At 40.9% G+C, this 16,859-nt stretch overlaps 1 protein-coding gene and 1 long non-coding RNA gene across 5 annotated transcripts; one reads left to right on the top strand and one right to left on the bottom strand.

Annotated features, from left to right (window-relative positions):
• The first annotated feature begins 2,337 nt into the window (after positions 1–2,337).
• Positions 2,338–6,827, top strand: LOC147637818 (uncharacterized). 4 transcript variants are annotated; one of them, XR_015266092.1, is made up of 4 exons: positions 2,524–5,457; positions 5,588–5,948; positions 6,186–6,284; positions 6,376–6,827. XR_015266092.1 is itself a non-coding variant. In XM_086799653.1 (2 exons), exons 1-2 carry the CDS (start codon positions 2,662–2,664, stop codon positions 5,594–5,596), a joined length of 2,805 nt encoding a protein of 934 aa, XP_086655779.1. In that variant the 5' UTR covers positions 2,338–2,661; the 3' UTR covers positions 5,597–6,827. The 4 variants fall into 4 exon arrangements, 1 of the variants encoding a protein (XP_086655779.1); XR_015266091.1 differs by having other exon boundaries at positions 5,588–6,042; XR_015266090.1 differs by having other exon boundaries at positions 5,588–6,284.
• Positions 6,828–13,485: 6,658 nt separating this feature from the next.
• On the bottom strand, positions 13,486–14,717 carry LOC147637817 (uncharacterized). The gene is made up of 3 exons (XR_015265997.1): positions 14,294–14,717; positions 13,635–14,076; positions 13,486–13,547 (listed from the first exon to the last, which is right to left on the bottom strand). It is a non-coding gene; the product is annotated as an uncharacterized LOC147637817 (long non-coding RNA).
• Between the last annotated feature and the right edge of the window lie 2,142 nt (positions 14,718–16,859).

Genomic DNA, 16,859 nt, shown 5'->3' with positions numbered 1-16,859 from the left:
TATCGACACGTGTTTGTGCATGGTTATCTTCATGGTGGCGGTTTTTTTTTTGTGGAGCTTCCTGCGACTTTGCATGTCGCTGCTCAAAGCTAAATTCCAACATGTTTCTTCCCAATGTCCATAGTTCTCTAGGTGGTGCCGCCGTTGTTGTTTTCTTTTTTTTGGACCTTCCTGCGATTTCGCATCTTCGTGCCCGTTGTCATTTGCCGATTTGCATCCTCGTGGTTTGGTGCTTCGTCCTCCATGGATCTGTTATATTGGGCATGGATCTGTTGTGCTTTGTGTGCGGTGTACCTTGATTTATGTTCTCTCAAAGCTGGATGCTCATGCATGTTTGAATCTAGGTATTGTGTTCCTATCATTTCTTTCTTCTTTGGGAATGTCGTGGCATGATCAACCGCATGTTGCTCATCCCACGTATAGTGTTTGACTTGTTCTTTATGTCTTTTTTGATTTTGCAATGGGAAGCTTCTCCATGTCTCTGCATGTCATTGCCTCATTGGCTTTTTTGTATGGCTCTCAAATTACCTTGCTTCTCGACTTCTCTTTATACGAAGTACTTTTGGACATTGTGACAACTTATGCTTCTGGCTCCGAGGGGGGGGGGGGTGTGCGCTTCTCGTGCCAAGAGCGCAAGTTGATTGAGTCTCCTGCCGTGTTGTCACTCCTCTCGAAGGCCCTTCTATGGTGCGCAAAAAGCCTGGTCCTCTGGTTTGTATCTATTCTGGAACTTGGTTCTTTCATCGTATTCATAAATTTATCGTGCATGCTTTGACATCGTGTAATTACTCGTTTCCTTCTGTGCGTTCTTGCTGTCCAAGATTCTCAAAGCATGAAAGGAAAGGTAAACAACCTGCATCACATCCATCTCCTTCAATATTTGACAAATGAGAAGAATGCCAACTTGGAGCCCTCTATTCACAAAATACCTCACTTTTCGCCAAAGAAGAAGACAAAACTATTTAAAGTGTCAGTAATAGTAGCCATCGGAAATGCAGACATCAATTTGTCCTCTTGGGAACCATTGGAAGAGTTTGTAAGAATCGAGTGCTTGAAGGGCTTGTTTGCACTGGAGAAAGGAGGCACTGTAAACCATTTACACTTTTAGATGGTAGTGACTCTTATGGCTCTGTCACTCATAAGCATTGGCAAAGCCATCAAACGGTATTTGGGGTGGGACTTCTTCAAACTAGAGGGTGGTATAGTAATGTGTAGAGGTCTAAGACAAATAAGAATGCATACCTTTGAAGGTATGGTAGGGTATTGCATGAAAGACTTGCACAAGCCGCATTTAAGTTCTTCTTGCATAACTTCTCCCCCACTGAGGAGATAACGAGAGGACGTCAACTGTACGCTCTTTATGGATAGGCTGATTTGAAGAACAAAGTGTGCTTGTCGTCCGTTAATCTCTTTGAGCGGGCTTATGTATTCATGGATAATTACATAGCTAACAAGCTTGGTGCTTCACTCTAGAGCACGCTCCTGAGAATGGTCCGCACAGGAAAATATTACCCCGCGGCATCATGGATAATCCCAAAGATAGGAACTGGCATGAGTAGGAGAAGATCTTATGTGATTTGGAAAGTCATGAAGCTTTCTCACCTCACCCAGTGCATAGACATTCTTCATGGATACTCCCATTGTCAAATACTTCAATCCAGTATATGCACAATCCATCAAACAAGAAGACGGAGATGACATAAGTGAAGACAGTGATCGAGCATGCAGTCATGAAAATGTGCCAGATATATTGCATAGCCGGGGAGTCATGCCAATCCTATCATCATTGATGATGATGAGAACACACACTCACAAAATAAGACTATAGTGCATCATATCTTTTTGTTTGGGAGAGAACTCACAACTTCAAAAAAGCAATCGTCAATGGAGATGATTTCGTGATGCTATCACCTGAAGTGTGTAAATTCGTTGGCCTTAACGAGATGAAGAAGCATGTTTCGTGTAGCTTTCCCTACGTCTACTCTTGTAAAAAAATTTAGGTTTGACTACATTTGTGGCTTCTGGCTTTCACGACTGTAGACACTTGTGTTCTGTTGTCTTGGTTTCATGCCTGCATAAATCCAGTGCAATGAAATTCACCTTTTTTTTTGGGTAATCTCTGTGTATTTCAAAATTTCATAAGTGTTCAAAACTTTTTCTTAGCTTTAAGTAATTCCCACTCTTCTAAATGAAGCTCTTCACACCAAAATTAAGTGCTTGCAAGCGGGACGCAAATTATTGACACCTATTATGCACAGACGACGGTGTCAAAAAGTAACACTTGCGGGGAAAGAGAGAGTCGAAGGGCGCTTGAGGTGTCAAGGTACCTTAATGGGTGCAAAGTAAATAGCTACCTTAGGAGTTATCTTAGGTAAGGCGGGTATTAATTAAACCGAGAGCCCCTCCACTAAGCCCATGAGATTGACCTAATTCCCGTTGACGGCACGATGACGGTCGGCAAGTCAGCACCGTTAACGAAAAAGCCTAAGGGCGAATTTAAAAACGAAACGAAAATTTGGGAAAAAAATCTGCTTACAGATTACCTTCGTTCGTCCTTATTGTGACTCTGTGCAGCAACAGCAGAAACTCTAGTTCTAGTTTTGTGATCAGCCTGCCCTGCCCTGCCCTGCTGATGCATATTGGCTGCAGGCTCTCTCACTTATGGCTCGCCTAAATAAGTTCGCTTCAGTGAACCTGAACGACTCGTATGGCAAGCCCGATCAGCAGCAAGGTGGATCTGCAGCTAACTACAGCAGCTCAACCAGTTCTGGAAAATCTCGCATTTCGTCGCCAGGAGGTATGCTCGTTCTTACTAGGCCTGGCCGTGGTCAGCCGCCATCTCCTAAGCCAGGCGGTGGGCGGCTTGGAATCCCTAGCCCTGTGAACCTCCCCTCCCTTAAGCGTGAGAATTCAGGCGGTGAAAACCTAGCTGCCAGCCCGCCCCTGGCAGGGTGGACCAAAGGGGAAGCCCGAGCCGCGAGCCCGCCCCTTGCAGGGTGGATTAAAGGGGAGACCCCTTCTGATGCATCGAATCAGCATCAAAATGCGGGGTTTGGAAAATCGCTGGATATGGCGGGTGAGGGTTTGAAGGCTATGGCCGTGGGAAAGTCCGATGTGTATGCGCCTCCAGCTCTGCGAGCTATGCAGGCCGTCGGTAGTGGATCGACCTCCCGCAGTCTCCCTCCTACGCCCCTAGTGGAGAAGCAGCCGGCCATTATCCGTGTGGAAGAATTCCCAACTCTTCAAGCTGCAGTAGCACGGCCACCGACGCCACCACAGCATCAGAGGCAGAAGGATCTGCAGCAGAAGCAGCGGGAGAAGCAGCAGGAGGTGAAAGACCAACATCTCAAACTGCAGCAGCTATCCCAAGCACAAGCTCAAAAGCAGATCCAAGGGGGTCCTTCTGAAGCTGTTGCTGGTAACCTCCAGCTCCAACCTGCCCTGCCCCTGCGGCCTCTCAGCAAACAAGAACAGTTACCTCAGAAAGTGGTTGCAGCGGCCCCTGGCCCTGATTCTTTACTGTACCTGAGCTCCATGACTAATCAAATCGGAGGGCAGCGTAGCAGCTATGGTGATGGATCTCTTGCCAAGTCCCCATCCGTGGGGATGTCTAATCAAGCCAGTAACTGGGCAGATGATGAGAGAGAAGTTGGTCATAATTTGAGACCTCAATACAGAAGCCCTCTGCCAGTAATCCAGGACAGCTTTAGCAGCGATATACGGCAATCTGGTTTTCAAAATGGGTTGGAACCTTCATGGCTCTCTTCAACGCGTAGAGACATTTTACCGCCCAGAAATGGCGACCATGCAAAACTTGCTAGAGACTTCAGGACAAGCCCGACTGAAGATTTGGAACGAATTGAATCCGACATGAGAAGCTTGTCCTTTGGTAAGGAAAGCTATTTCAGCAAGGATCCTTCACTTTCTAGGGAGGGAATTTTAGCTGTTTTTGGAAGGGAAGTTGCATATGTTGAGCAGGAGGAAATTGGCAAGGAAGGTTCAGATTCCAGCTTTTATGGTAAGGCATCCCCCCCGATACGTGAAATAGGACAGGGCAGAGAGGGGTTTTATGGCCAAAGGTCATTTGGGAGGGAGGCATACAATAGAGACCCTAGAGAGGTACATAATAGAGAGGTCAGTGAGCCCTACAACAGGGATTTTGTTGATATGTATAATAAAAACATCAGGGAAACCAGGGAAAACTATGTCAGAGATACTGGAGACATGTATCATCGAGATGTTAGGGAGGTTTACAACAGAGATGCCAGAGATATGCCCACCCGAGATGTCAGGGAGGTGTACAATCAGGATGTGAATATCAATAGGCAAGTCGGATATGGGAATTTCAATAATGATGGTGGCAACATGCGGCAAGTGGATGCTAGTCACATCAATTCCCCTTATGGCCGGGCCCACTTTCATACTAGTGGCATTGCAGCTCCCTATGGTCCAGGATCAGGGCATGATACTCAGTACAGTAGAAAATATGGCTCTCAAGGGACTGCAGATCAATTTATTTTGAAGGAAGGGCACTCCGGTTTGGATTCTAGAGCTCCACATGGTCAATATGTGGAGCCACCTGTTTCATACATCTCGGCAGAGGGGTTGGGATCAAGGAGAATGAGGGGTCTGGCCCCTGGGGGTGCCTCTTTTGATTCTGTCAGGGAGATGCAAGAAGCTCAATTCGATAGAACACAGAATTTTTTTAAAGAGGAAGGACAAATAGAGTTCGAGGACAAGGGGAGAGAAGTTAAAGCAACAGGTGGTGAACAGCAGGGGTCCAACTATACTGGTCAAAAGCATTTTTTCAAGAGAGATTCATCAAAAGGACATGCTGCAAGAGTTGTTCATATAGATACTAACAAGAAACTTGAAGATGAAAGGAATTCACGAGAAAATTTGAAGAACCAGCTTTTGCTCGAGGATGAAAGAAGGAAAGAAGCAGCAAGGTTGAAGTTGATTGAATTAGAAAAGCGGATTGCTCGAAGAACAGCTGAGGGAAGGAAGGAAGATGTCAAGATCCAAGGGAAGGTTGATGATCGGCTGTTTGACGGGGTGACTTATTTGAATACAACTCTCTCAGGGCAAGATGATGTTCAGCAAGTGCCATCAAACCCAGAGTTTGAACAGGAAGGCAAGGGTTTTCTGCTGGATAGCGACATTGGAGCAGTATGGAGAGAGGAGGATCCGGGCCCAAAGCTTGCTCGACGTTTCTCAGCTTCCTCTTCCTCCTCCTGGACCTACAAGGCTGCGGGTGAGGGGCTTGTTGCAGGTGAGCAGGACTTCCGTCTCGGAGTTACTGATAGCGAATTGAACCAAGACCAGAAAATTGTGCGGTCTCGTTCTCCTAATTCTTGGAGGAAAGAGATCGGGAGTGGTCCAACTTCAAAGTTGTTCTCTTCTCCATATATTGAGAGTGGTGGCTTTCGTCGCCCAAGTGATGGAGGAACCTATAAGGTGAAGGCTGTTTTTTGCCTTTATGTATTATGTATTCTTGATATTTGCTAAGCAATGTTGTTTTGCAACAGTTGACTTCTTTAAAATATGCAGTGACTGACTTAAATCATTTCTTGATTATGTATTACAGCTTTTTTAGTAAAGAGAGGGAGCATCAAGGGCCACTTTCCATAATAAGTCCCGGGGAAGCATCAGTTCTCTCAACTGTCTGTTGTTTCGAGAAAATTGGGATCACAAACCCATCTTGTTTGTGGAAGGATTTGAGTGTCAGTAAGGGTGTGCCTCTCTGCTTTGTGATCATTTGGATGAAGAATGCTGGCATTAGATAAACACTCCTGCAACTGATTGTCAAGAGCTGCATACTGAGCAAGTGAAGTGGGAGCATCGGGACTGGCCAGACACTGCTGCCATTTATTTTGCCTTTGATGCATCATATATGGCATATTGGGTGAACACATTGGCAATGGGTCTTCAAGTTTACAGAAGGGCGGGTGGGTTGAAATGACCCTTAATTCCTTCGCTCCTGAAATCGTTTATTCTGTCATTGGAGCATGGTCTGCAATGTGTTCCATTAGTATACACAAGGCAAAGTTCAAACACCGAGCATCTCATGTTTCCATACAATGAAGCTTTTTTCTTTTGGGGCCATATGCCCCCCATTGGACTGGATGATTGGCTCTAATTCAGTTTTTGAATATGATTGGCCTATTTGTCAATTGTCTCTATAGTTAATGTTAGCAGAGGGGCTATACAGCTCTGCGCAGAAGAAATTGAGCCGACTCCACACTTCATCAGGGATGAATGGTGTCGCAGGGCTGACTGATCTGGTGGGTATCTAGTTGTTGCTTGAGAAGCCTTTTTTGGTTGCTGTTGATGCCTTGGCTTTTACTTTTTTGGTTTGGGGATTCTCTTACACAGGTTTTCTTGGACTGCTCGAGAAGTGCTGCACGCATTGATACTCACTTCTCTCAAACTTGGGTTTCTTTAGTGCGACATAGCCAGGGGCTGTGCAGTGCACCTTTTGGATTGTTATTGGCTCTGTGGAATTGACTTCCTGGCTGCATGCAGTGAATTGGATGTACTGGTTTTCTCTGTGGATATTTTTAAGGGCAGAACAGTGTGGCTCCGAATAGTCTGTTCTTTCTCATTATGGTCTACATATGCTTATTTTGGGAATTTCATTACAAGAGGTTTTACTCAAATGATTGGTGGTGGACATCTTTCCGAAGGAGCTATCATAGAAATATGTATAGCATCTTCCTAGAGCTCCTGCTTACAAACTAGGGGCAAGAGAGATGTATAGACTGGATTAACTCTACTTACAAATGTTTTCTTTGTTTTTGGAATGGTATTAGTCTTGTTATGATTTATTGAATCTGGAAAGTATGCCCGAAAGGCATCATAAACACATGTGCAAGCTCTTGCATTACAAAGTAGATGAAGTCTAGCTGATTATGCCTTTTAAGAGATGATTAATTCGGAGTATTCCTTCTATGCCATTTTAGAGTTGTGCCTATTGCTTCTTAGAGGTGGTCATATGATGCTATGAGCGTAGTTGCTTATTTGGGTCAAATAGGGTCAATAGTGAAAGAAAGTAACGTCTAGATTCGCCTTGGATTAGCCTAATTAGCTTAGATTAGGGAAAGCTTGAGAGATTTGCACTAAGAACAATGGAAATTAAAGTGTGATGATACTCCAAAGGTCAAAAGGGTCCAATAGTCTTAGAGCACACACTTTTTATAATCCCAAGGTCCATGTGCCCTAATCCCACATGTAAATGATCTTAAGTCTATGTGCTTAGGTCTATCCCATGTGCAATGTGCATCCTAAAACACTTTGTTACAAATCATCCCTTCCTAACATGATTTTGTCCTCAAAATCTAAGGGTGGTTGTGTATGAAAATGCACATATAACAGGTTATATACAAAAGCCAAAAATCACAAAATTGCACGATCGAAGATATAGATCTTGGGCCACTTGGGTTGAAAGGGTAGGTTGTATTTCCTCTCACCACCACGAGTGTGGCCACGTGAGTCAAATGTGAAGTAATGTCGCTTCACTGTCAAAAGGTGATCTTCGATGATGCTTGGATCGAATGGAAAGGTAAGTGGACTCTTGTTGATGATGAGGTTAGATAAGCTCTCACTTGGATCAAAGGGAAATCCAAGGCACTCTAAATCTAAGATAGTGGTCTTGTGATGATGTGGTGTAAATGGAGAGGCTATGGAACGACTGTCGATGGTGAAGTTAGTCATGTACACTTCAAGATCAAACGGATAAGTAAGGTACACATCAAGGATCCTTGATATCGATGTCGTGGTAGTATCCGAGTCAAAGGAAAAGCTCGTAAGCTCGTGCATACGACCACAGTGTGAATCTAAAACTTGAGGTATTCACCAAGTGGAATCAACTCTCCTAGCAAGAATGTGGAATGGTCGTAGCACAGAAGAACCATCATGTATGCCACAATTGAGATGTGGTAGAGGTGTATCAAAATGATGTCACATAGTCAATAATCATGTGCCCAAAGTGACATAGAATGTACCCATAGAAAAATGTCCCGGTCAAAAAGAACATTGACTCGTGTCGACACCCATGGGAGTGAAAAGAACATAGCTCGAAGTCGATGTCGTGAAGAATGAAGTGTGAACCAATGTCGTCATCCACTAAAGTACCACTTGAACAATCGAAGGCACGATTCATTGTGTTGATGTGAGTAAAAACACGATCCGAATCATGCACTGCATCCTCAAGTGTAAGATCCTCTATGTGTGCATAATTCATCAAGATAGTAACATGATCAATAGAATCACTGTAGACCTCATCATCACTGGAGATGGATAGAGTGTCTACACATGAGAGGTAAGTTTGTTAATGTCCTTGGAATCTCCAAGATCACTAAGGTCACCCTATAGGAATAATCTATACCAATCCATGATACACCTATATGATATAGATTCCAAGACAGATCTATCTCCAATAACAATGGATCTAGGTAGATATCTAGATTAAATGAAAAGATCTTTAGATCCATATGCATAATCCTCTCTCTCCTACGAGGTCTCACCTCAACAAAATCATCGCTATGCTCATGTGCAATGCTTGACTGCCCAAGTACATGTACTAAACCCAAATGAATGCTGCCAGGTATGCTATGAGAGATAGGAGTAGAGATAGAATCATAGATATTTCCATGAATAGAAGACCTAAAAGAATAGCCTGACTCATCTAGCACTAGAAACTCATGTCTATTCTCCTCATGCACTATTGTATGCTCATCAACATGTGAAGTATCATCTAGCACTAGAAACTCAGGTCTATACTCCTTATGCACTATTGTATGCTCATCAACATGTGAAGTATGTGTATGTGTGCGCGATACATTACTATCACCATGTGTATGTGTGTGCAATGCATCAATATCATCAAGTGTATGTGTGTATGGCACATCATAGGTTTGTGGGTGTGATACATCATCTGTGCCGATATGTCAATGCGGTATACATTCTCAGGAATATAATCATGACTACTCAAGAATGTAGGGCACTCAAATAAGCGACCATAGGAGTCATTCCAACGAAGAAAAACTGATGCATCTACCTCCAAGAAATATCTCAATGACCAAAAGTCAAAGGATCGCTAAATGTGCCAATCTCTCTCATCCCATAGACGACGAACATGTATAGACAATAAACTCTGCAACTCCATCCTCCATCTATGGCATGAATGGACTATCTCGTCATCACGTGAAATAGATAATGAAGGATCCAATGGTCGAAGTCTAGATGTCCCAAATGTATACACAAAGTCAGCAAAAGTGATATATAATCTGATCATGTCGGGTAACCCATGGTACTGCGTACAAAGAATCCTAACTAGACTTGGAAATGTAAAAAGACCAAATTGTAGAAAAGGCCCTAAGGTGTGGACAAGAGGGTGAAAAAAAAGCCTAAAAGTTTAAGACTTATACTTTCTGCTCAACTTTTATACTTTCTCACGTTGGTGTTCCTTCTCCTTGCTCCAAACGTAAGCAGCCAATACCTGAAAAAGAGCTCAATGATGGTGGCTCCTTCTCTCCTTTAATCTTTTTTTTTTTGGTGCGTGTGTGTGTGTGTGTTGAGCCTAAAAGGCAATGAAGCGCATCTTACGTTGGCTTGATGATCTGAAACACAAGTAGCTACGCCGCCAGCTGGTGAACAAACGCCTGAGTTTGCTGAGCCTCCTAGGTGAAGGCGATGAAGCCAACGGTTGCGTTGCTATGAAATGATTACATTTAAGAAGCGTTGCAGTTTGGGTGTGTTGTGCACTGTAGAAAAAAAACGGCTGTCGACTGTGATGCCTCCTGTGAAACGCTTAGATCAAGAAGAAGCGCTACACTGATGATGACTAGAACATCCAAACGTTGAGATAGCCGTCTTTTGTTGCCACAGCTGGTCACCGTGCTGAGCCACTGGTCATCCTTTAGATCAGCGAAGGAGAATCACTCAATTTTGCAAGCGCTGATCTGCAATACAAACGACTGAGCGGTTTGGCTTTGCTCTTGCAACTAGTGATGTGAACTCGTCTACTGCTGTGATCGTCTGATGTTCACGATCTTTTGATAACCTTCATGATGTTGCCCGTTTCAGCCGTATATGTGCCTGCTGCTGCACGATTTCGCCGCCTACAGCTGCCGAATTCGCTAAGTTACCCAGTTTTAAGCTCTCTGTGCTGCTTACTTCACCATTAAGCCTTGTAATGGCTTAATGGGGGCAACTTTAGTGCCAATGCCGTCGTCCATCAAAGCAGAAGCCTATCCTTGACGCCTCGGATCTGGCCGCGAGTTAGGATGACGGTGGGTAGCTCTGCGGAAGCAGCCTTAGCCTTGCTTTTTAACTATTTGTTGCTGTGAGTGCTGAGCAGCAAAGGTGATGCGAACGATTGGCTCGATGAAGATGCTTGAATGCTACGTGTTGAGCTTCACAACCATCATGCTAATGGGCAAGCAAAGTTAGTTTTATATTCTATTTTTAATCGAATGGATTACACATTGATGATGGGACGCCCTGCAGCTCTGCCTAGCTGAGAGCTCCAAGTTCTATGATGCCAAGCTTATGCACTGTAAACTGAGCCTTGAAAAGGCGATGAAGTCTACATTTGACTGCTTGTTTATTATGTGCTAAGCCTCTAACGATGGGTGCCTCTTACATTTGTGCTAAGCCTCTAACGATGGGTGCCTCTTGTGCATGTCACATTGATGATGCACTACCTCTTGTGCTTGTGCATGAAGTATGACGAGTTTCCTTCTATCCAGACATGGACTTCACAGTAGCATATGCTTCACAAATGGTTGCTTTTGAGAAGCTTTTCTTGTCTACAACAAAGCCTTTAAGTTTCAAACACTATTAATTTCCATCTTGATTTTGTTGAGTGTCAAATTTACATGAGATGCCTGCCATGTCTGCCCTTGATGCTTTGCCCTTTTGCACTCCAATGGTGCTCTATAACCACTATCTGAGAGCCGCAAAAGCTCAAGAAAGAGACAATGTGTGAACTTGTTACTGCTGTTAAGAGCTCAATTAGCTCAATGATGCATGCTGGTGCTGAGTAGACTGCCCAGTCTTGTGCACGATGATGTTCTACAGAGTTGGCCACTTAAGGCTCTATGATGCCAAGATCCATGTTGCCAACTGTTTGCCTTCTCAATGAATCTATACACTATTGCTTATACACCAAGTTTGTAGATTGAAGATCTATAATAATCTTCACACTCAAGAAGTCTTGTATGCAAGTTAGTAGAACCTTGTAGTGTATAGGGCACACTAGCTCACACTAGTGGTCTGGGTTCAATTCCCAGCAGGGCTATCCTTGCAAACACAATGTTAACCAATTAACTTTTTGAATTTCTGCACTTGAAATTGTAAAGCTTGTATACTTTTGTATCAAACTATCAATCTTACTTGCATTCCAACAAACCATGGAATTGTTTTGCTTAATAATTTTTTCCTCTGCATGGAAATTAGTATAGCTTGATCAATATTTGTTGTAGAAGTGTGTTTAGCATTAATCTTTGAAAGATTAACACTAATATATGATAAAACCTTGCTTTTGCACAAGTTTGAAAAGATTTAATAGTTTCTGCACACTTTCTTGCTTAAGAACTGCATAATTTCATTGTTGTTCTCTGTAATTCACTGCTCTTGAAGCTTTTACATTTTCTTTGCAATTGTTATGTAATCTTTATCAAAAGTTGTCTTGATCTTTCACCAAGTATCAGTCTTTCAATTTGTTGCTTGTTTAGCAAGCCTTAGTTGCACAATATTCAAGAAACATGAAATGAAGTTAAAGTTTGTGCACTTACTTCAAGATTTATTGCAAACTTTATTAATCTTGAACTGCACTAAAATCTGCACTGAAATTTGTTCAAAACTGCAATGAATCTACACTTAGCACAACACTCTGGAACTCTGCACAATAGTAATCTGAGAACTCTGCACAACAATCTGAATATTCTGCACATTAATCTGAAAACTCTGCATAGTAAAACCTTAATTTTTTGCACAACAATCTTCTTCTTGCAATGTTTCTCTGAGACCTCAAAGATTTGGCAATCTAGGATTTTATTTTGAAGAAGCAAGGACTTTAAGGATTGATATTTGAAACTGTAGGCTCTCTAAGCAAGATAATACAAGAAATCACTCAATATTGGATACTAAAATCTCTGTAAACCCTAATCTAAGAATTAGACATACCAAGAAATTCAAGAAATCCAAGAACTTCAAGAAAATCAAGATAATCAAGGGATAAAGTGGATTAAGGGTTTGAAAATAGTTATTAATACAAATTTAAAAATGATTAACATAAGTTTGATTACTAATCTTCTCAAAACAAGAAAATAACAATTTGAAAATTGTGTAAAAATCAATTTAAAAAAATGATTAATAGTAATCATGATTAAAAAATACATTTTTGAAAACTGAGTTAACAATGATTCAAAAATTATTAATCTCTTAATCAAAGCATTAAGATCTAAGCATTAAAACCTAATCAAAACATCAAGATCTAAGCTTAGAGCTTTGATACCAATGAAACAAAGCAACATCTAGATTAGCCTAATTAGTTTGGATTATGGAAAGCTTGAGAGATTTGCACTAACAACAATGGAAAGTAAAATGTAATGATTTTCCAAAGGTCAAAAGGTCCAATAGTTCTACAACACATGCCTTTTATAGTCCCAAGGCCCATGTGCTCTAATCCCATATGTAAATGATCCTAGGCCCATGTGCTTAGGCCCATCCCATGTGCATGTGCATCCTAAAACACTTTGTTACAAATAGTGTTGAGAACTAGCCCTCTTTTGCTAACTTTACAAAGCTAAGAATGGTTGGTTGTCATAACTTTATCGATGCAGGCACCCATGGAGACCCAAAAGCAGGTCAGCCATGTAAGCTGGCACCTTATCAGAGTTTTTTGATCCGTTCTACTGCCACCTATGTACACTTGTTGGGTTTTTGGCGTGTTGTGGATCAGGGTTCTATTACATCATTTCGAATGGATTTATACTTGGTTGCTTTGCTACTGCCACCTATGTGGTAGGCTGTGTGACGTACCAATAGACTAGCAAAGCCTAGGTGGGGAGCCTTTGTCAGGGATGGTTGTCCATGGCAGTGTTCAAAAAAAACCAAAATCCTATATCTTTTTATACCTTTAATCTGAAAAATCAAAAGTAAGTTCTTATATTACCAAGTGTAAAAATTTTTCTCTAAAATTCTTGAAGGTTTTATAAGTTTTATTCAAAATTTTACACTTTAAAAAACTCTTGCGACAAAATAACTCGAGTATCAAGAGAATGTACTTAAAAACGACTTTAAAACACTCTCGCAACAAAATGATTGGTCACATCAATAGAATTTACTAAATTGTTGATTGCCAAATTCATGAGTAAAATGATATTTATCATTAAAGAAAATAGAATTTTGCTTTCACAAGAATATCATCCATGCTTGTGCATAAATGCACTACAAATATTGCATTGCGTCCTAAAAGAAGCTAAGACTAGTTGAAATTTTTTAACTCACAAGCTCCCAAATCCTTCATGCTCCTCCATCTCCTAATGAACAGAAGATTGTATTATACGTTAGTACTTTGCTATGAAGGCATTAATAATGTATTTAATCTCTAAAGTTTTTAGAAATACCTTTTAGTCTTCATTTGTAAAAGCATGTCTTGTCGTAATGGCATCAAGCCTCCAAAGCTCTATTGCTGAGCTAAAGTCGAACTCTGACATTGGAGGACCTTCGATGGATACTCGCATTAAGGAAGTTGTACTCTTTGTCGTCAATCTATTCCTCAACTTTGATTTGATAATATTCTGTATACTAAAGCCACGCTCACAAATTGCAGTACTGGAGCATTGGACTAATGCAACTTGCGCTAGCTTTAGCAACCCTTCATACTTTTCTTGTAGAGTGATATTGTTACTTATGTAAGACCAAGTGTCCCGCAAATTCCACCCTTTCCAATCATTAGTGGCTTGAATCTTGAATGTAAGGTATTCTCTTCGAAGAGATATTGGATCTACAAATTTCTCCATTAACTCACCATTTGCAAGTTTGCTTTCTCCATAAAATGATATCAACCTGTCTAATTCATCAGCTCCAAAATTCTTAAGTAGCTTTCCGGGAGGATAGCAAGATGGAGAGAGTATTTTAAAACAAGCCAAGGTAGAGTTATCCACAAATCTCTCTTTCAAATCTTTAATAACACTTAATGTGAATGCTTTTTGAAAGCTAATAACCAATTCAATATCAGAGCCATCAGAAGAGCGAGATATCTTTTTGCTACGAAAATGGTCACCTTTTATTGAAGATCGTAAACCATGGAGAAAACCCTTCTCTGGTCCATAATCAGGAATAATAGGAAAACCCCTTGTATCTTCCTTTCTTGCATTCATGTCAATATCCGGTTCTGACACAAACTATATTTCCAATGCACAAATCTCAGCACTCACAATGCCAGGAATACTAGTAATATCAACATATGACTTTTGAAATATTTTACTTAACTTTGTCAAATGTTGATATAGATCTGCTAAGAAATGTAATGCATAAATGAGTTCTAGAGAAGACAATTTGCTAAAGACTACGAGATTCTCACTCTCAAAGAACTCAAGAAGAGGCTCTAGTGAGTCACAAAACTTTGCTAAAACCATTGATCTACTCAACCATCTAATTGAATGAATTTTATCCAATTGAATTATTGAGCATTCAAATTCTTCTTGTAATTCCTTTAATTTCTCTTTGCGGATGACACTCTTTCTAAAAAGAGTTGCGACTTCATTGACTGTGGAATCAATAGCTTTTGCAAATGGAAACTTTTCTATGCTTTTAGATGCACAAAGATTTGTGCGATGAGCCACACAATGCATAGATGTCATGAAAGGACAAGACTCCTTTAATCTAGTAGACACCCCGGATCTCTTTCCTATCATTACGGATGCACCATCAGATCCAAATCCAACCAACTTTGTTAAGTCCAATCCATTTTCTAAGATCAATGTTATTAAAGAATTATACAAGCCCTCGGCAGTACGATCCCCAATAACATCTACAAGTCCAAAAAAAGATGTACGTGGACAATGATTCTCTAGATAAGATGCATATACTATCATGTGCTCATCGATAGATATATCTGTTGATTCATCTATCATGATCCCAAAACAAGGAGAATTTTTTAATCATTCTACTATATTATGTGACAATGCTTTTCCAATATATTGAACAAAAGTTGCACAACTCTTATCATTGTTGTACATATGTTCGGGTACATTGGGAGTTTTGCATTCTCGCAGAAACTCTAATGTTGGCACAAACTTGTTTAATGGGATATCATTTTTAGCAAGAAAATAGGCAGTACGAAATAGATTAGTAATCTCTTCGTCATGTGTTTCATTTTGTTTGCTCAATCCTACTTCAAGACTTCCTCTTGACATAGAACGAATCAATGATAACCTATGTGTGCGAGAGCGTGCATGTGTACTTAGGGCACTATGCTGCATGTTTTGTGCACCTATTGTTGCAAACTCACTTTTGCAATAGGATCCTCCATGCAAACCTTACAATACATGCGTGCTTTCTCTCTATCAAATTCCAGCCAATGAAATTCACTTCTCCAATTTTCACACCACGATAACCTAGCTCTTTTTCTACGCGTAGCCTCTTTTTCATCAATCTCTTCGCTGCTTATAGTAAAATCATTAGCAATAATTTCTTCGTCAATTTCTTTACTTGACCTTTTACCTTTTTTCTTCTTATCCACAATAACTTCTTTACTAAATCCTCCAAATTCGAGTAGTGTGGATTGCACAAAAGCCATCTGAAATATTTGAAAAGTGTTATTATGATAATATGTTCCTTGTAAATTAATGTTTTACCAAGAAATAACAAGTCATGTCAAGTTGTATGCCTCAACATATCTAAAAATGAAAAGAAAAAAAATGTTGAGTAGTTGTGAATGAGAGACATAGAGAAGAGATGCAAGCTAGAAAAGAGATGGAGAGAGGCAAGCTAAAACAAAATTTACCCTGACCTTAATCCTGCAAAGTTTGATGCCAATCAATGTTTTGTGAAGTGTTCGAACTTCGTACCCGAGCCACAACCTATATCAACCCTGCACAACCTATAGATAATAGCATGTTATTTGATTGATGTGAATCCTTCTCCCTCTCAATCGTCTGTTATCAATTCTCTCTCTCTCTCTCTCTCTCTCTCTCTCTCTAGAGTCCCCATCATGCGAAACGCTCAAGACATCGTGATGACAGTTCGTCACGGCCTCTTCAGAACCCAAGCCCACTGGGCTCATTCCCTCGTGTATGGGGGATCGAGAGACATTGGAGCTTCTGTGGAGTTACAGGAGGACTCGGGCATAGCACCGGAGCTCCTACGAGGAAAAAAGCCCATGCACAAGAAAAGCAACACTTTTTTTTTTATAAACTGCTGAAAAAATAATCTCTTCAAACGCACTTCTCGCATAGTCTATTTTCCCAGAAAAAGAAAAAAGATATTTTCGATTTAATAAAATGAAGCTTTTTCTTATGGTGCCTGTCGGGCCTATATATATATATATATATATATAACATTGTAACAATGATTACAGATTCAGTCACCTCTGTCTGTCGCTCGACGCTTCGTCGCACAAAGAAATCGGGGGTATATATAATATATATATATATATATATATAACATTGTAACAATGATTACAGATTCAGTCACCTCTGTCTGTCGCTGTCGCTGCGTCGCACAAAGAAAATGGGGGGTATATATATAATATATATATATATATATATAACATTGTAACAATATAATCAGATGCAGTCACCTCTGTCTGTCGCTGCGTCGCACAAAGAAATCGGGGGTCCGGGGAG

This window comes from Cibotium barometz, chromosome 6 (assembly GCF_041138505.1).
Source record: "Cibotium barometz isolate CiBa-2024 chromosome 6, ASM4113850v1, whole genome shotgun sequence".
NCBI lineage: Eukaryota > Viridiplantae > Streptophyta > Polypodiopsida > Cyatheales > Cibotiaceae > Cibotium > Cibotium barometz.
The sequence above is the reverse complement of the archived record's forward strand: the minus strand, read 5'-3'. Positions and strand labels throughout refer to the sequence as shown.

Coding starts and splice junctions, on each gene's coding strand:
- LOC147637818 (XM_086799653.1), top strand. CDS start 2,662: ATGGCTCGCCTAAATAAGTTCGCTTCAGTGAACCTGAACGACTCGTAT.